The 20,042-nt window shown below is 44.0% G+C and overlaps 1 protein-coding gene across 3 annotated transcripts; it reads left to right on the plus strand.

Annotated features, from left to right (window-relative positions):
* The first annotated feature begins 2,222 nt into the window (after positions 1 to 2,222).
* LOC131111076 (uncharacterized) lies at positions 2,223 to 18,087 on the plus strand. 3 transcript variants are annotated; one of them, XM_058064065.1, is made up of 22 exons: positions 2,223 to 2,393; positions 2,525 to 2,560; positions 3,671 to 4,111; positions 4,222 to 4,281; positions 4,360 to 4,443; positions 4,712 to 4,745; positions 4,920 to 5,023; positions 5,105 to 5,371; positions 5,463 to 5,556; positions 5,715 to 5,782; positions 5,867 to 6,007; positions 7,007 to 7,039; positions 7,110 to 7,256; positions 7,322 to 7,384; positions 7,477 to 7,611; positions 7,737 to 7,799; positions 8,439 to 8,504; positions 8,600 to 8,740; positions 8,860 to 9,003; positions 9,148 to 17,239; positions 17,325 to 17,385; positions 17,479 to 18,087. In XM_058064065.1, the coding sequence occupies exons 3-20, from the start codon at positions 4,013 to 4,015 to the stop codon at positions 16,219 to 16,221; spliced, it is 8,817 nt and encodes a 2,938-aa protein (XP_057920048.1). In that variant the 5' UTR covers positions 2,223 to 2,393; positions 2,525 to 2,560; positions 3,671 to 4,012; the 3' UTR covers positions 16,222 to 17,239; positions 17,325 to 17,385; positions 17,479 to 18,087. The 3 variants fall into 3 exon arrangements, with proteins under 3 accessions (XP_057920048.1, XP_057920049.1, XP_057920050.1); XM_058064067.1 differs by having other exon boundaries at positions 2,234 to 2,393; positions 9,148 to 9,215; positions 17,479 to 18,084; XM_058064066.1 differs by lacking the exon at positions 2,525 to 2,560.
* The last annotated feature ends 1,955 nt before the right edge of the window (positions 18,088 to 20,042 follow it).

Genomic DNA, 20,042 nt, shown 5'->3' on the forward strand with positions numbered 1-20,042 from the left:
ATTTCAGCTAATTTACTCATGTTTAAAGGATAATACACACATGGTATGATGTGGGGACATCATGATCGTAGGATGTTTAGTTTTCGCTCTATCTTCGTCAGAAGGAGGTGTGCGCAGTTCCAGCGTCTCCCACTCTGACTCCACTGTGGCAGGGGAGACGAAAAGATAACTTTTTTGGATTTGCAAACAACTCATCTTCCTGGCCACACCGTTTTAGCCAGCTCGATTTAATTTGGTGAAAACGTAGGAAATCTTGTCCCCTTTCCAAAAATGTCACTCTTACGTCTGAGGACGGATTGCCTTCTGGGCCCTCAGAAGCGAGAAGAGCGCTGACATGTCTCCCATTCACTCCCATTCACTCCCATGTTAAAGACGCCGTCTTTTCTTTCTCCAAATCTTTAATTTTCTGTGTTTTCAACTCGTCATCTTGCGGTCGTTTCTCAACCGATATGCAAAACGAGCAGATCTATGCAAAGCCCTGACCCTCGATTTACTGTCATGGCCGCCACCTCCTCCTCCTCACAGCCCCTCCCTTCAAAAACCACCTTCTGTTGACATGTGTGATTACAATGATTCCCTTCCCAGCTGATACCATACAGCTCATGTATTGTATGTGTGTAGATTTTAAAAGTTAGATTTTTCTAATTAAGCACAGTGACTCCAGGCACCTCAAAGACCAGAGTATCAAAATATCAACATTTTTATAGAATCCATGATACAGCAATAAACTTATCATCACTTATCAAGTGTTATCATCATGTCAGGAATCGATAGTTGAGTATCGACCCGCATGTCACACACTCTCTGCTCTTTAGTACTCCATGGCAATGCAAGTGCTGCTGTCAATTGGAAAACAACACATGACATGTACAGACACCACAGCAGTGCCTGGCAACTTTCACGACTTGATGCTATGTTGCTGGGTGCTAGCATGGTAGCCGTTAATATGTTAGCATTTAGGTTATTTACTCATGTCTAAATATAATTACAAATGTGGCACGATGTAGGGACACTATGGGAATGCCTGACTACTTTATGGACTTGGTGTTTACTTGCTAGATGCGACAATGCTAACTCCTTACATGATCTTAGATATCTCATGTATCTGGTAGATTTTAAAAGTTGTCTCTTTAAAAGTAAGCACAGTGACTGCAGTCACTTCATATGACTGGAGTATGAAATACGTATTCCCATTATCAACACCTATCATATCAACACCTGTCATTACTGCATGGATAATTGTAAAACCACGCATGACATCATGTACAGACATTACAGGAGTGACTTGGCACTTTCACCACTTCATGCTATGTTATTCGGTGCTAGCATGCTGATTCATGTTTAAATGTAAATAAACCCATGGCATGGTATATACTAGTATAATAGTAAAAAAAATTACTATTGAACTGCCCTGGCACATTGGGTAGTTCATGCTATAGGTGCTACTATACTAACTGTTCGTCCATTCATCCTTTTTCTATGCAGCTTATCTTCACTCGGATGGGGGTATGCTGTGTCTCGTTGTGTCTAGGGCAAGAGGCGGGGTCCACCCTGGACTGGTGGCCAGCCAATCCCAGGGCACATATAGACAAACAACCATTCACACTCACATTCATACCTATGGGCAATTTGGAGTAGCCTATGAAGCTACCACGCATGTTTTGGGAAATGTGGGATGACACCGGAATACCCGGAATGCATGCGTGCATGCACGCACGCATGCACAGAGATGGCCAAGGGTGGAATTGAACTCGGGTCTTCTTGCTGTGAGGCCTGTGCGCTAACCACTCGCTGCCGTATTTTCTTGACTTACAGTTGAAATTGTATTAACAGGGATATAAATACAACAGTTGTGGGGGTGGGAGTTGTACACTGAATATAAAATATTTTTAAATATATATATTTCAAATTAATATTAAAATAATAATATACTAGTAAATAATATTAAAATAAGATTTTAAAATAAAATATACTTTTGTCATTTCTCTATTTGTTTTGGATTTAATTGTGTTGGACTATTATTATTATTATTATAAGTACATTATCTGATAACATATACCACATCACTGATAGTATTGGTAGTTTAAATAGTGAAAATCTATGTAATGAAATGACGGTGGGGTGGGGGAGGGGCCACAGCGTGGGTTGCCTAATGCATCATTGAAGCAGAACTGCCTCTGTTGTATTTATTGTATTTGTAGTTGTTTTTATTTAACACAAATTCAATCTCGTTTAAAAAAATAAAACTAACAATCATTTTACAGGTTGTATATTATTTTTAATTCATTTATCACATAACGTTTCGTTGAGGTTGAGTGTGTGGTGTTAATGGCTTCCAAAGACAAGGGGGAGGGGTGGATTTTGCCGATCCAGTATGAACAGCGCCGATCCCGGTAATTGGACCTATACCTTAGCAGTATCTGATATCAATTTCGACTTGGTATCGATCCATAAAATATCATCATATACAATATCGCCATCTGGATCTCCTGGTTGGCTGATCAACCAACGCATGCGCAACCAGATCAATCAGCGAGTTCACTCCTTCCTTGCGACTGAGGTAAGTAGACGCATCCAATTATGCTCCTTTATATTAAGAGTACTGTTGTTTTTGTTACTTGTCAATTGTAGTTTATGGACAAATATGAAGTTAGATATGAACGTTGATAGATGTAGAAAGTATGTTTGTTTGCCTTGGTGATCTCTTTTGCTAAAGTTCAGTGCCACACCCAACTTGCAATTGGTTGATTGGACCTGTTGGTTGTACAGCTAAAATACACGCTTGGTGAAAGTACAAAAGTGCATACATTTACTTTAAGAATATTTCTATCATGTTTTAAAAGTTCTTTTAGCTGTTGTTTGATAGCTGTTGTCTGCATGTTTTAAGCTAGTTTGGTCCATGCGGTCCTATGTGTGCATGATTAATGTGATGATTGATGCTTTTTGCCAGCAATAATGCTCTCTTTACCTTTTAAACATTAAAATAATACAACATATTTAAAAGATGTTTTTCTAGCATGTTTTAATAGTGTGGATTGCTTATGGATGCAAAATAAGCTATGTGTATGTTTAAGCTAGCTTGGTCCATGGTCCTATGTGTGCATGATTAATGTGACGATTGATGCTTTTTGACAGCAATTATGCTCTCTTTACCTTTAAACGTTACTATAATACAACATATTTAAAATATGTTTTTTCTAACATGTTTTTGTAGTTTGGATTGCTTATGGATGCAAAATAAGTTATGTGCATGTGCTCGGTGGTACCATGTGCTCACACTGCTTGCTTTTGTTGCCTTTTAAAGGTAAAAATGAGAAAACGTATACTAAACGTATACTAAACGTATACTAAACGTATACTAAACGTATACTCTTTGCATGTGTATGTAGTGTGGGTTGAGTATGGAGCATGCTAGCTGCAGGTGCTGTGGTCCCATGTGCTCAGACTGATGTGTTTGTTCAAAGTGGAATTGACGTTTTGAGAACTATTTACAATTGTATCGCAACACATTGATGCTATATTGATAAGATATGCAATTATTCATCCCTCAGTGGGGAAATTAGCTCATTTCAAATTTGATATTGTTCTAATCAGCAGAGGTCTCAGGGTTGTTTAGCAAATATTAATCCTGATTTGTTTAATGAATTAAAATATTTTCTGTTCTTTCCAGCATCTCCCTGAGCATTGCACATTGCGAGATTTGGAAATCTGTTGGCAGCTGAAGGCGACTGAAAGCATCATCATCATCATCAGCCCTACCACCATTAGCTAATCACTACATTCATATCTATACACCAGAGAAGACATCAGTGCATAAACACACACCATATATTGCTAAACTAGAGTCACTGAAAACACTACACACCATCCATCCATCCATCCACACATCCATCCACGCACACACACACTGGGAAAAAGTACTATCCTAGTACTTTGCAGTGTACTACTGCTGTATTTTCAACATTCAAGTGTTGGGAAGTGTTTTTGTGCTTTTGTCTTTGCTGTGAACAGGATGCCACGGAAGGGGAAGCGTTCCGAAGCAGCAAAGCGCCGATGGAGGAAGCTGGACCTTGCTGATCCACAGACGGGCCAGACCAGCGCACCCCAGCAGGTACTTTTCCTCTTATGACTGATTTCTTACTACAGTGTTGTAGCTGTACTAAATGATTAAAGAGAATATTCCTTTGGGACCAATATGTACTACATTGACATTGTTCACAGCCTGGGTCCCCACCCTCGACGACCAGCGATGGGACCATCCTGCAGTCTCCCACGAAGAAGGTATTGGTTTCACTTTTCATTTTGAATATGAATTTGTCTTCATTGTCATAAGCTTAACATCCTCTAATGTGTAATCAGAGAGCCAGGTTCCAGACCTCCCCTCTGGCCGACCAGCCCCGTGTGGTGGATGCCTGCTCCGCCACTTCTTCTGTGGTTGCCCAGGTAAGAATTTCGTCAGCCTTTTGGAAAATGTATGGGATAATTGTCATTCGTGCTGCACCTAAAGTTTTGTAGATATTCACTGACTGGTCTGGTGACTGTTTGATGAGAAATGTGAATATAACAGATAAATTGCTGGTGTTTACATGTAAGACGTGTATGTTACTGTATAGACATACTGTAGTTGCTGACTGATTTTGCTAAAGATATATTGGTACTGGTTGGTTTTACTCGTACTCACGTTTTTTAAATGTTTGTGCTACTTCCTTAGGAGTCTCTGGCCAGACACCAGCCTCCGAGACACGGTCAGCCCTCCTGTGACTTGAATACACATTTTTTTATCGTTTTAATGTCTATTTTCTTTCACTGTGTCAAATGTATTGTCTATAGTCTCGTACTGTGCAAAACATTGCCACGGTATCTAATTTGTTTAAGGTTGCAGGATTTACCTTTTTAATTGTGTCTGTAATTGTGATTAGTCCGAGGCACTGGGCGGCGCCACACCGTGCGGAAATGGCCAGTTTCTGCAGTGACTGGGAAGAACCACAAGCTGGTCATTCCAGCCGTGGCTCAGGGCAAGCGGGTATGTAGAATGTCTGAATACAAGAGTACATTGAAGACCAATGAAGAATATGCGCTCACGTATTTATTTGTATGTTTGTAGTTTGTCCTGATCGTTGGAGACTCCCATCTGCGAGCCATTGCAGATGGATTTGTGAAGATGCCGGAGGGACCCTTGTCTTTTGGAGTGATGTCCACCCCGGGTGCCACGGCGGCTCAGTTGTGGGCTGAGGTGCAGAATGCGGTTCTGTCTCGTTCTCCTGAGGCGGTCTGTGTTTTGGCACCCAGCAACAACTTGGGTCGTCCCGTTGGCGAGGCAGCCACTGACTTCGGGCAGCTCCTGACCGCCACCTGCAGCCGCTGGCCTAACGTAAATACCTTGTGATCTATATTCTTGTTACAAATAATGATTTACATGAAATGGAATTTATATTGTTATGATGATATGTTCATTTATTCAGGTCGTCGTCGTGGACTTTCCTCCACGTCTGAACGTCGTGGTGGCCCAGCAGGATCGTCTGCGCCGGGAGTACCGTCGGGTGGCAGCTAGCATGGGTATGCAAATTGAAATAAAGGAATACTGTTATCAACGCTTAACATAAGTAGGAAACCTCAACGATGTGAAATGCCAGTGTCATTTCATTGACTTGACCTGGTAAACAAAAGTTTATAGAAACTAATAAGGGATTTGTTTTTTCCTTTCTGTACCGCAGGTATTCCCTACCTATCCTCAGCTGACCACTTCCCGCTGTCACGCCTTGAGATGTGGTGTAGGGATGGCGTAAGTAGATGACATCCTATAGTAAGGATATGTACAAGTAGAATATTTCCAGGTTTACTAATCATTTTGGGTTATGTGTGGCAGGTACACCTCAGTGACAGCGATGGGATGCCTGTGCTTGCCAGGTTGTTGTGGGTTGCTGCCCGCCGTCAGCTGGAGAGTACCGCACCCACCCCACCCCCTCCACCTCCGCCACCAGCTCCTCCTATGTCACCGCCGGGCGAGGTACTTTTGGGTTGCACCTTCATTCACACTACATTTTAATCACAAACACATTAGGGCTGGGTTAAATGATTATTTTTGTAATTATGTAATTTAGAAAATAGTTTTTCGATGCATCGATTAATCTAACAATTCATTTTTAAAACCGATTTGATTCGATTTTGATTAGACTATCGTTTAATAATTTGACATATATAGTAATTAAAGCAAATTTATCATGAATCAAACAAATATATTTTTATTAACAAGTTCAAAAATGAATTGTTTTGAACAATACAACAAAGTGCACAATGGAATCCGAAAACAACAAAAGTAATAAACTTTCTTTAAATAAATAAAACTATTGTTTTTAACACAATCTGAATTAGGGATGGGCACAATTAATAGATGATCGATTATTGATAATTTTTTTTCGACAGTGTTAAACATGTTCATGTAGCAATGCTTCGAGAAAGCAGTCACTCGGCTGCATTCACCTCTGAGCATGTCAACATGCTCATTTTTCTCAACAAAAACCATAAGGTTAAGCTATAGCCCAGGACAGTTACCACCGTAGCCTTGATATAAACCTATAAGCTTTTGTGTTGTTGTTATGTGGGATCTCCCCCTCTCATCCGTGCCTTTTGGCAAAAAGGAACAAAAGGTCAGCTACAAGTCTTTGTTCTTTGATTAAATACTATTAGTTAATAATATGATTTATTTTGTTTAAAAGAGGCAAACTGTAGGCTATTTTGTTTGAGAATCGGCTCTTATTTTGTTAAGTCTCAACGCCTCCGCGTAGAGGCCTATTCCTATAGTTTAACAACTGCACATTTAAATTGTAAATCGCACCAGACGTGGATTAAAGTTCTACTTAAACTATTATTTATGATTTTTATATTTTGTGTCGACGTCATTGATGTTGACGCGTTGTCCCAGCCCTAAAACACATGCATGTGACTCATTGTGTTGGTTTATCAAACCTATGTGTCACAAATAATTTTTGCCTGTGTTCCCCATCAGCCCCATCGTCTTTGGTCATCCCTGTTCCAGAAGGTACTTTCAAAAAGGCATCTCATTGTGTAATGGATGCCACGTTATGATTGCCTTTTCTGTGCCCCATCAGCTGGAGACGACTGTACCACCAGCACCTTCTCTTCAGACGTCCCCACCGATGCGAGTGTTCCTGCCAAAAGTGGTCGTGAAGGGTGAGGTCACCGTGCAGCATCCTTCCAACCCTTTTGACTGGACACTCATTGGCAGCGCAGAGGGGGTAAAAAAAAATTGGAAAAATGGACAAGAATGTGTATGTAGCCATAATGTGACTTATCGCAACAGAGGAGTCGACGTGTCAAGTCCAAGGTGCCCCGTGACTCCAGCAAAGGGATGTGCAAGCAGCAGGTTTGTTTGTCACAGTTGATGGAGACGAGCATGGATGTTAGGATGGTGATAGTTTCAAGTCTCAGTATATGTATTTTGGTACTTTTTGACAGGAGGACCTGTTGCAGTGCAACATCCCTGTGAACCCTGTGTGGTTCAGCCCGCCCATGCTGGTTGCAATGGACAAGCTGGCTCCATCGCATCTTCCAAGCCCTGAGACCTCCACAGTTATCCCCAAGGGCAAGAAGGTACTTTAGCCGCTTCATAGAAAGTATGTTATTCACAAATACATCTAAATCTTGTAAGTACAGCACTTTCTATTTTGTAAAAGCTATGCATGTGAAATATTTCCTTTTTTCCTGTGCCACGTCAGGCGGTGACTGCAGAGTGCCAACCGCGTCGTCCAGCCTCCAAGAGGAGAGTGGGAGAGCTGCAGGTTTGTAGTCCATGTACAGTCATCCCTTTTTCATCTTGGTTCAATGGTTCCACACAGGACCATGATAAGCAACTTTCTGCAAAGATTGTTTAGGAAAATATAACTTGGCAAGAAGTATGCATATGCAACTATGCATATGCTATGCAACTATGCATATGCAACTATGCATATGCTATGCAACTATGCATATGCAACTATGCATATGCTATGCAACTATGCATATGCAACTATGCATATGCTATGCAACTATGTCATAGTGGCTGCACGATGGGTGAGTGTGTCTCTGTGTGGAGTTTGCATGTTCTTCCCATGGATGTGTGGGTTTTTTCTTCCTTCCCCCTTCCAAAAACATGCTAGGTTAATTGGCCACTCCAAATTGTCCTTAGGTATGAATGTGAGTGTGAATGGTTGTTTGTCTATATGTGCCCTGTGATTGGCTGGCCACCAGTCCAGGGTTTACCCCGCCTCTCGCCCGAAGACAGCTGGGATAGGCTCCAGCACCTCCACGATCCTCATGAAGACAAGTGATAGAAAACGAATGAATGAACAAAATATGTCATAGGAGGAAAATAAAATGTTGTTCTGGTTGTAAAAGTGTGTGTGTGCATTGTTAGTAAAGTGGTGTGTGTACATTTTTAGATGGAGGCAACACCGCCACCTTCCTCCACGCCACTGCAGCACATTGTACAGGATGAGGCCAGCTGGGTAAAATGCACTTTTTTCTTTTTATAGTATATGCAGCCTACATTTGTTGGTGTAGAAAAATGGCATGACAGAAATGTGTGTGTTTGTGTGTGTAGATGGAGGAAACACCACATCGTGTGGAGCTGCCTTCCACCCCAACGCCACCTTGCAGTCCCGGGCCAGTGGTCGTCACAGAGGAGACGTGTGCGCCATCCTCCACACCACCACAGCACATTGTCATGGATGGGACCAGCTGGGTAAAACAAACATTTTCTATGTTTATCATATACACACGCTATATTTGTTACTATATTAAAGGTGGTATTCTGTTGGATTTGTGTGCCATTTTTAAGTTAGTTTTGTGTTTCTCATTTAGACTGAGGCGAAGGCGACACTGCATACTGTAGAGCTGCCGTCAACACCATCACCGCCTTGTAGTCCAGAGACAGTGGTTCAGAGAGACATTTGTGCAAAGTCCTCAATGCCACTACTGCACATTGTCCTGGATGAAACCAGCCAGGTAATTTTAACACAGGAAATGAATACGCCTACTAGATCTACTGTAAAGTTGCATTGATAAAACAAGGCTAATGTAAGCTTTTCTATGGTAAAAACTAACCTGATTACACAAATGTATGTTAACACGACAAATACTACATTTCAGGATTGTGGCACAGAAGCTGGTCGACGCATTCGTACCGTCCGGGCCACTCACTCCCAGATGGATTTGAGGTATGACGATTGCACTCGCAATAATCAGTGCACGTGTATGGCACTGACGTTCTTGGCCTACCATGCTGAGGGGTTTCATTTTGATTCAGACGTTCTTGACAGAGTTCTTGAAAATGGAGACTCACTCTATGCGTGGACAATATGTGGGCTAGGACTACGTTTAATCAGCAATCATTTAACCAAAGAGGAAATGCCAAAGATAGTTCACACCGACAACAATGCATACACAGTTACACAGTTGGAGCCGAAATTTGGTTTGGTGAGGGATCGCAGCAATTCCCTAATAGATCCGTATTTGTTGCCACTTGCCAGACAACTTGAGTGCCTCTCACAAGATGTCACTCATGCTTTTCTGATTGTGGCTCCAGAGTGCTTTGCGGTTTTTCGTGATAGGTCAGGATGCTATGGTTTTTTTGATTCGCACAGTCGATCTTCAGTAGGTTTGCCAGTCCCAAACGGAACTGCGATTATGATGACATTTTCACACTTAGATGACTTAGTCGACCATGTGCATGAGCTCCTTTCGGATCGCAGCCCCGATGCGAACTACGAGTTGGTACCGGTTTCCTTTGGATTAGAACAGATAGCAAGTGACAGACAGGTACAGTTGGATGTCGTAATCACTTCAGAGCCCACCAAAGAAACAGACGCAGCAATAAGAGAATGTGTTGAGACAGATCAGGAGGAGCTGATAGTACCACCATGCGTCCATGTTCAAATAGATTTTTCCAAAGTGAGTAAAACGAGGCGACGGACCGCTATGAAAAGGGCACTAAAGTGCCAACAATGTAGACCGTTTGAAGCTTCAAACAAACCCGATCCCCGTCAAAAAAAACGTCTACAAATGAAGGTCAAGTATGTAACAGACACTAATTACCGCCAACAAAAATTAAACGGCTTTACCACGCGATACAGGTGTGATAGTGCCTTTAAGAATAAACAGAAGACGCACGTAGCTGAAAAATACCACAGAAGTCCAACGACCAAAAAGACTTTAATGTCAGCATATGTTAGGAGAAGGTATCAATCTGATCTGGCTTTTGTTGAACGACAGAAGCTGAATTTCAGGGAAGGGTATCACCTGGATTCAGATATTCAGGTGAGAAAAAAGTTATATCAGAGGGAGCGGTATCAACGGGATCCAGCTTTTCAGGCGAGACAAAAGTTATATGTGAGACAGAGGTATCACAGGGATCCAGCTTTTCAGGCGAGACAAAAGTTATATGTGAGACAGAGGTATCACAGGGATCCAGCTTTTCAGGCGAGACAAAAGTTATATGTGAGGGAGCGGTATCAACGGGATCCAGCTTTTCAGGCGAGACAAAAGTTATATGTGAGAGAGAGGTATCACAGGGATCCAGCTTTTCAGGCGAGACAAAGGTTATATCTGAGGGAGCGGTATCATCGGGATCCAGCTTTTCAGGCGAGATATAGGGTGTATCTAAGAGATAAATATCGCAACCATCCAGGTTTTAAGCAAAGGTGGGCTGTTTTCATGAAAACATGGATGCAGAAGTATAGAAACAATCCTTATTTTCAAAATAACAAATATGTGCGAGATAGTAATAGACATTCTAATGTAAGGCTACATGTTCAGCATTGTGAAAAGAACCGTCTTACCAGGCAGCGTATTCGGCACAAATTACAATGCGCGCTTCAAATAAAGACTAAATACATGACTAGAACTCAACATTCAGCCAACAATGTGCAGGATCCAGCAAGCGCTGTAATGAAAGCAGCAATATCGTCGTTCCGCGAAAGAGTCGCACATGGGCCCACATATGTTTGTACTGTATGCCACCGTGCTCTTTTCCTAAATCAGGTACAGAAATGCAATCGAGGAAAATATAGCGACAACCATGACATAGTGGCCGCCAGCTTGACAGGTATATATGTTCACGTCTGCAACAACAGTTGTTCTGCCCCATGCACTGCCCCGCAAGAGAGAAAGCAGGAATGGATATGTCACTCCTGTGACTCCCACCTCAGGAGATGTGCAATGCCACCTCTGGCAGTTGCAAATAAGTTGGATCTGGCACCCATTCCCCAAGAGCTGTCCGATTTAAATGTACTCGAGAGACAGCTGATAGCAAAAATTATACCTTTTGCAAAAATTGTAGCATTGCCCAAAGGACGGCAACGAGCTGTTCATGGCTCAGTAGTGTGCGTACCGTCGGAAATGGAAGCAGCAGTGAACTCACTACCTCGGCCACGTAGCGAAGCTCAACTGCTGCAGGTAAAGCTGAAGAGACGCCTTCGGTATAAAGGACATCAGCATTTTTATACAGTAAATATGGCGAATGTTATAGCCGGGCTCAGGACGCTGATAGACACTCATCCACAGTACAGGGATGTGTGCATCAATGAGAGTGCAGCAGCTGAAAGTGTCCTTGAAGGGGAAGAGGAGCCATCCGCCCTGCCGTCATCATCCTTGCAGCAAGAGGCCAGCAACGCCCAAGTTACGCAGGCACAGCATGTTGAACGTGATCAGGAGGAACTTCGGCCGGGCCTCATGTTCGATACATGCATGCAGCCGCTTGACATTTCACAGGAAAGTCTTTCATTTGGGGATGGGATATTCAGCATTGCTCCTGCCCAACAAAACAAGCCTGTTGGATTTTTTGCTGTGCCGCAGCTGGAGGCCATGGCCTTTCCTGTTCTGTTCCCAACGGGAAAGAACACAATGGATGAGGAGAGGATCGTTAAAGTATCACCGAGTTCTTACTTCAACACCAGATTGTTTTCAGTTGATCCACGCTTTGCTGAAGATCAGGGCTACCTTTTCTTTGCCCAATTTGTCATTGAAACGTACATGGCCAATAACAGCATGTCGATTCAGTCGCGGAAAGGAAAACCTCACACTGCGGATGGGAGGAAAATTCTGAACCGGATGATCCAGGACAAGGAGGCGTTGGAGCGGCTCATACAGAACAGGGAAGCGACCAGATTTATGCAGCCACTCCGAGGAACACCAGCATACTGGGAGAAAGCTCACCGGGAGCTCCACGCAATGGCCAGGCAGTTGGGGAAGCCAACATTTTTTCTTACCTTTTCTGCGGCGGAAATGAGATGGCCTGAAGTCACTGCTGTGATAAAAGCGCAGCAAGGCCAACAGGAGGGTCACTTTTCAGATCTGGACTGGAACGCTAAATGCGAGATTCTCCGCAGCAATCCAGTCACGGTCATGCGCATGTTTGAGAAAAGGGTAGATGCTCTCTTAGAGCTTATTCTGTCTCCTGCGCAGCCCATCGGCCCAGTCGAGGACTACTTTTATCGTGTTGAGTTTCAAGCACGAGGAAGTCCTCATATACACATGGTGGTGTGGATAAAGGACGCACCGGTGATCGAGGAACCAGATCCCATCTACTGTGGCGAAGTGGTCGAATTCATCGACCGTTATATCACCTGCCACATCCCCGATCAAACCAAGGATCCGGAACTCCATGAAGTGGTTACGAGTGTTCAAACTCACAGCCGCAGTCACACCAAATCTTGCCGAAAAGGAAATGTCTCCTGTCGCTTTGGATTCCCTAAACTGCCCATGGATGTCACCACAATTACCTTTCCCTTTGAGGACCCGACCAGTGATGACGAAGAGGAAAACGATGACCCCAAGAAGAAGAGACGGAAGGAGGAAGACGCCCGTGCCAAAAGGACCAAGTTGGCGAAGAAACAGAGGGAGTCCAAGGAAAAGCTGAAACAGCTAAGAGAGCGTCTTATGGACACACAGGTTCCGGAGGACTTGACGGACCTGCTCAATTCGTGCCAGCTGACCCTGGGTCGGTATAAGCACTATGTTGAGAACCTCAGTACTGGGATGGCTGTCCACTTGAAGCGTACACCGCAAGAAAGTTGGACTAATGCCTACAACCCCCATCTGCTGCGTGCGTGGAACGCCAACATGGACATCCAGTATATTCTGGATGATATCAGCTGCATCATGTACATGATGTCTTACATCTCCAAGCCGGAGCACGAGATGACAGAGTTCCTCAAATCTGTCATCAAGGACGTGCAAAAGTCTGACGCCAACCAGAAGGAGGAGATGCAAAAGATCATGCAGGCGTATTCAAAGCACAGAGAGGTAAGTGCTCAGGAAGCAGTGGCACGAACATGCAGTTTGCCCCTGAAGAAGTCCTCACGCAATGTGGTGTTCCTCCAAACCGACGAGGACGGTTTCCGAATGAGTCTGCCCATGAGTCGGCTTATGACCATGCACCCAGATTCAGCTGAAGTGTGGATGTCAAGTTTGCCGGAAAAGTACGCCAACAGACCACGTACGCAGGCGTTTGAGTCTATGTGTCTGGCAGAGTTTGCGTCTGATTACAGGGTGGTCTACGGTTACGAGAGAGAAGGGCCAAATGTCATTCCCCTTTTGAACGACATGGGTTGCATTCAGAAGAGGACCAGGGGAAAACCTGCCGTCATAAGATACACGCGGTTTTCCATGACAAAGGTTCCTGAAAAATATTTCAGGGCCCTTCTCAAACTCTACTTGCCCCACAGGACGGACCGTGAGTTGACCAGCGACTCCCACCCAACCTATGAGTCATTCTACCTGGACGGATGGTCAAGGCTAGGTCCTGCAAAGGCCATCGTTGATGAGAAAATGAAGCGGTTTGAGGGCCAAGCGAAGAAACTGGACAAGGCTTTGGAGCGACTCCAACAGGAAGGTCCAGCTGTTAATGCGTGGAACTCTTTTGCGCCAGAGGTGGAAGCAGAGCGCCTGGAATGTCTTGCTGCGCTGAAGGCCATGATGCCAAACGCAGCGGACGAGCGGGATGAGCAGGATGATGTTCCTGCCTATCAGGCTGACCTTTCCGGCGCCCCAGCACTGCCGGCCTTTGAAGCACCCCAGTTGAGTCCGGACTTTGTGAGGAGGATGTACCGCAGTCTTAACATCATGCAGGCTTCCGTCTTCTATGCCGTACGCGACTGGTGTTTGCAGCGCGTTTCTGATCGCGACCTTGAGCCCTTTCATTATTTCATCTCAGGGGGAGCTGGATGTGGCAAGTCACATGTCATCAAGTGCATTTACCAGGAGGCCACCAAGATTTTTCGGCAGCTTCCTGGCATTCGTACCGATGCGGATTTGTCTCAACCCACGGTTCTGTTGACGTCATTTACCGGCACAGCTGCGCTCAACATTTCTGGGAAAACCTTGCACTCGGTCTTGAAGCTCCCAAGAAGTTTGAGGCCTCCATATCAAGGACTCGGCAACGCGCTGGACACCTTGCGGGCGAGTCTTTCCAACGTGCAGATTTTAATCATTGATGAAATATCAATGGTCTCCAAGGATCTTTTTGCGTATGTCCACTGGCGGTTCCAGCAAGTCAAGGGCAACCGGAAGACCTTTGGAGGGATCTCTGTGCTTGTAGTTGGGGACTTTTACCAGCTGCCACCTCTTGGAAGGGCCAAACCCCTCTGTGTGTATGAGGATAATGTCCTTGACCTCTGGACCAACTTTCAGTTGGTCCGACTTACGGAGATCATGCGACAGAAGGAGGACCTGACCTTTGCCCAGCTTTTGAACAGGGTAAGGGAAAAGAGGAAGGAGGAGCCCTTGTATGAAAGTGACCGGGCTTTACTGCAGCAGGCTACTGTCGAAACATCGCAGTGTCACACCAGTACGCTCCACATTTTTGCAACCAATAAGGAGGTTGACGAACACAACCGTGCAACTGTGGCAGCTTTGAAACTGAATGTGGTCGACATTCCGGCAGAAAACTACAGAAAAGACCCCCGGACCGGACAATTGGTCATCGTGTCCAACATGATAACCGGGAGGAAAAGAGATCTGCCCAACAACCTGCAAGCCGCTGTAGGAGCGCGAGTCATGATCATCCGGAACTTGGACATTGAGGATGGTCTCGTGAACGGCACCTTCGGGACCATCATGAACATTGTCCGTGGACCACAGGCCGCTGTTACTTTTCTTGGCATTTCTTTGGACAATCCTGGAGCAGGCCTGAAATTTCGGAAGAAACTTCAGGGATCCGGGGACGATTTGGCCTACATAGAAAAGTCAGAGGAAAGTTTAAGCATCAAAGGACTGGTGAGGCGGCAATTCCCGGCAAAACTGGCCTTTGGATGCACGGCGCACAAAGTGCAAGGCATGACGCTATCTTCTGCGGTCGTATCTCTGAAGCGCGTGTTTGAACCTGGAATGGCCTACGTCGCTCTAAGTCGCACGACCTCGCTCCAGGGACTGAAGATCATGGACTTGGATGAGAAGAAAATATATGCTGATCCCAACATTGCTTTGGCAATGGACAGCATGTTGCACGCTTCTTTCTTGTCTGTCAGACCGCTGTTGCACTTTGCACAAGGGCCTTCTCCGACTTTGAAGATTGTCCACCATAACACAGAGGGCCTCGCGTGTCACATGGACATCAAATCTCATCATGAGCTGAGACTGGCTGATGTGCTTTGTTTGACGGAAACCCATTTGTCTGGTTCCATCTCGCCACACTTGAAGCTGGAGGACTACGCTGTTTTTGTACGGAACAGACGTGTCTCCTACTTAAACAGGCCAGACATGGCTGCGAAAGAGGGAGGCGGAGTTGCAGCCTACTGTCGGAGGGAACTTCGAGGCCAGCCCCTTCGGTTTGTCCAGAATGTGCCAGACCTTGAATTCTTGGTGGTTAAAGTCATGGTGCCGATCACGGCTGTGGTGGCTACTGTTTATCGACCACCAAACTTGAGTCTGGGCACATTTCTACCTAATTTGACAAACCTCTTGGACACCTTGGCAATGATGGAAAGCCACCCCATTGTTGTTTGTGGCGACTTCAACGAGGACCTGCTTTCGAAACGTAAGAAGCCTATACTGGAGTTGTTTGAGTCCAGAGGCTATACTCAGCTCATCGGCAAGGCAACAACTGGCAAGCAGACACTGATTGATCACATTTACATTTCTCAACCGCAGTCTTGCATTCAGTCAGGTGTTCTGCATTCTTACTACAGTTACCACAGTCCGGTGTACTGTATCTTAACATCTTTGTAGGCCCTGGTCTGGTCTACACATGCTGTCTTGTCCCCAATGAACATTTGCTTGCAATGACCATGTGGCCATTTCTTCCCCTCCATCCATCCACGCCGTCTCACATACGTCAGTACTCCGTGCTTGTGACCTGAAGGCTAGGTATGCTGTACCTCTGCTCATGGGCTGCCTTTCAGAAATGCAGCTGCACACGCTTTAGCCCCAACCGGAAGATGTCGCTTTATTATATGTAGTAGATACATACTCGAGTCAGAATTACTGTATTATCATCTCTGAACGGGCAGTGTTGGCATAGTCATGTTCTCCATGTTCTCAATGTTCTCCCTATTCCTGAAACTTCATGTCACTTATATGATGGAACATTCTAATAACTTGTCTCTCTCTCTCTCTCTCTCTCTCTCTCTCTCTCTCCCCTGTAGTAGGCACTATTGCATGAATAGCCTGTTCGAGGCTGTTATGTTATACTCGGTCATAGCATTACTTTCAGCTTTTTCAATTACTGACTTGTTACTAACCTGTCTCTCTTTCTCTCCCCTGTAGTAGGCACTGCTGCATGAAGACATGAGAACGGTTATCGGTATCAGCGTTGCTGATATGTAGTCATCGGACCTCTTTTTTTTTCTGCAATATATAATATTGATAAAGTATATAGTGTGTTTGGGTGTGTGTGTGTGTATATACAGTATGTATATGACTGATTTATTTGACTAACTTGTCTCTCTTTCTCTCCCCTGTAGTAGGCACTGCTGCACAAAGAGCTGAGAACAGCAAAGCTCAAAGATTTGTATTAGTGGCAGTACATTTTACGCAATATATAACATGTATAAAGTGTATATGTATATGACAGTTACTGATAACATTTGACTAACTTGTCTCTCTTTCTCTCCCCTGTAGTAGGCACTGCTGCGTGAAAAGCAAAGCTCATAGATTTGTAGTAGTCGCAGTACTTTTCCGCAATATGTCACGTGGAGTCTATATATTGGGGATGCTCGGCATATGAGTATCCCAACTGACTTCCTGGGTGAGGACTAAGCCTAGCAAAACAGAAGGATGCTAAGGATAAAAAGCTGATAGAGTGTCAGATTTGTGATTTGTGTGTTTTACAGCTACAGAGGAGAACAGGTTCAACTCGCATTCTGATACCAACTGCAGGACATGACAGAAAAGGTGTGTTGACAGTTTGTTTTATGAATTGACAATTAAGAATTCAGTCTTGATACAATTTTTACTGTGTTTGTGTGTGTGTGTGTGTCTGTTTAGGGAAAAGACAATCCTTTACAGAAACATTTCCCGGACGTGTTAATACTTCATTCCTGTTGTAATACGTAGTTACCTACCACATACATATGTTCACTATGCCTTTTTGTTCTCAAGCGTTTGCACCTTTATGTATAAAGACCATTATTATGCATAATCATGCTGTACCAAACATTTTTGTATTGTAACCTAAATGGTCGAGACAGACGGCTGCCCCACTGAGCCTGGGTTCTGTCCAAGGTTTCTTCCCAAGTGGGAGTTTTTCCTTGCCTCCGTTGCCAGGTGCTTGCTCATGTGGGTTTCTGTTGTTCATTTATGACAAACTTGATAGACCAAACTAATGATAATAATAATGTGAACCAAAGTGCCTCGATCACTTGTTTTGTTGTGAGTTGGTGCGATATAATGTCATTGAACACTTCTTGTAAAATTACTGCTGTTTTTTTTCTGAATTATTTGATGTGCCTTGGGCCGCTGACCTAAACTGTTGAGTTACATACGGGACATGTTGCCTTGCTACATGAAGTGTTGGTCATTGGTTTTATCTTTCTATATTATACATCACAATACTGTTCATAACTGGTGTAATTGTTGACATTTTGACTTCAAGAATTTAAGGCTTTGTTGCATCTTGTGGTTCCTTTTTAAATAAACTGTCAAATGATTTATTCAGAAATTGTCTGGTTTTATATATGAACTTAAGTACAGGTTTTGCTTCCATGGTCTTTTTAAACTGAAAAATGTGCTAATATTCCACTGCATTCTACCCATCTACTGCTTTTCCGAGGTTGGGTCAAGGGCGGCAGCCTCAGCAGGGAAACCCCGACTTCAGTCTCCTGGCTCCTTCATCCAGCTGCACATGCCTTGAAATCTACTGTTTGGTTCTATTTTGGCTTTTGAGGTGACAGTAAGTTGAGAAACCCCAACTTTGGAAATAACTGCTGATGTTAGGTCACATGAATGAACACATTTAAGCTTTCACTTTCAATGTGATGCCACTAGATGCCTTTTACAAATAGTTATGTACAAAATAATTCCTGCAATATGCAATGCATAATGCCCGGCGGCACGGCACGGCAGACACCGGGCCCGAGGTTCACAGCACAGGTGGCCAGTCCATCAAAATTTCCGCGGGAATTTTCTAGTTATGGACTGGCTCAGTAGCCAGCCCATAGACTGCTACTGCAAGTAACTGAGCAACTGAGCCAGCCCATATTGTTATTCCTTGTGGTGTTTACCAATTTTTATTATGGACTGGCTCAGTAGCCAGCCCATAGACTGCTACTTGCAGTAGCAGTCTATGGGCTGGCTACTGAGCCAGCCCATATTGTTATTGCTTGTGGTGTTTAGTTATTTTTCTTCTTATTATATCTTAATCTTCCCATTTTTGCGCGCGTAATGCGGCCAAAACCGCAAGAAGGACCCCCACACATGTTACACCGTCGGAATCGTGACGCTCGGGACTACAGCGGTATTTATTTTTTGGAACGTTTCGTGTAACCATGGCGACGCTATTCGCGATAGAAAAAAAAATCGGCCACTAGATTAGGTACACCATTCTATTTTTAGAACAGCCGCATTCCAGAGAAAACGAGAATTTACAGACTTTTCACAGCCTTGTAGCTCAGCCATACGGCCACGTAGAAACGTGATTGATGGCTCATTATTTAGATAAACTTCTGAACTCTCTCTGTGGCTAAATGCTTATTGCTAGCATGTTAGCATGTTAGCATTTAAGCTAATTTACTCATGTTTAAAGGCAAATACACCCATGGCATGATGCAGGGAGGTTCTAGGACAACCTTGGCAGTTTCTAAACTTGAGGCTCTCTTGCTAGGTGCTAGCATGGACCCGTTAGCATGTTAGCATTTAAGCTAATTTACTCACGTTTAAAGGCAAATACACACATGACATGATGCAGGGACGTTATAGGACATCCTTGGCAGTTTCTAAACTTGAGGCTGTCTTGCTCGGTGCTAGCATGTTAGCCGTTAGCATGTTAGCATTTAAGCTAATTTACTCATGTCTAAAGGCAAATACACACATGGCATGATGTAGGGAGGTTATAGGACAACCTTGGCAGTTTCTAAACTTGAGGCTGTCTTGCTAGGTGCTAGCATGATGACTGTTAGCATGTTAGCATTTAAGCTAATTTGCTCGTGTTTAAAGGCAAATCCACACATGCATGATGCAGGGACGTTATAGGACATCCTTGGCACTTTCTAAACTTGAGGCTCTCTTGCTAGGTGCTAGCATAATGACTGTTAGCGTGTTAGCATATAAGCTAATTTACTCACGTTTAAAGGCAAATACACACATGGCATGATGTGGGGAGGTTATAGGACACCCTTGGTAGTTTCTAAACTTAAGGCTGTCTTGCTAGGTGCTAGCATGTTAGCCGTTAGCATGTTAGCATTTAAGGTAATTTACTCATGTCTAAAGGCAAATACACACATGGCATGATGTAGGGAGGTTATAGGACAACCTTGGCACTTTCTAAACTTGGGACTCTCTTGCTAGGTGCTAGCATGATGACTGTTAGCATGTTAGCATTTAAGCTAATTTGC

This window comes from Doryrhamphus excisus, unplaced genomic scaffold, assembly GCF_030265055.1.
Source record: "Doryrhamphus excisus isolate RoL2022-K1 unplaced genomic scaffold, RoL_Dexc_1.0 HiC_scaffold_24, whole genome shotgun sequence".
Taxonomy (NCBI): Eukaryota; Metazoa; Chordata; class Actinopteri; order Syngnathiformes; family Syngnathidae; genus Doryrhamphus; species Doryrhamphus excisus.

Coding starts and splice junctions, on each gene's coding strand:
- LOC131111076 (XM_058064065.1), top strand. CDS start 4,013: ATGCCACGGAAGGGGAAGCGTTCCGAAGCAGCAAAGCGCCGATGGAGG. Junction 4,444..4,711: donor CTTCTTCTGTGGTTGCCCAG/GTAAGAATTTCG, acceptor CTACTTCCTTAG/GAGTCTCTGGCCAGACACCA. Junction 8,741..8,859: donor TCATGGATGGGACCAGCTGG/GTAAAACAAACA, acceptor TTTCTCATTTAG/ACTGAGGCGAAGGCGACACT.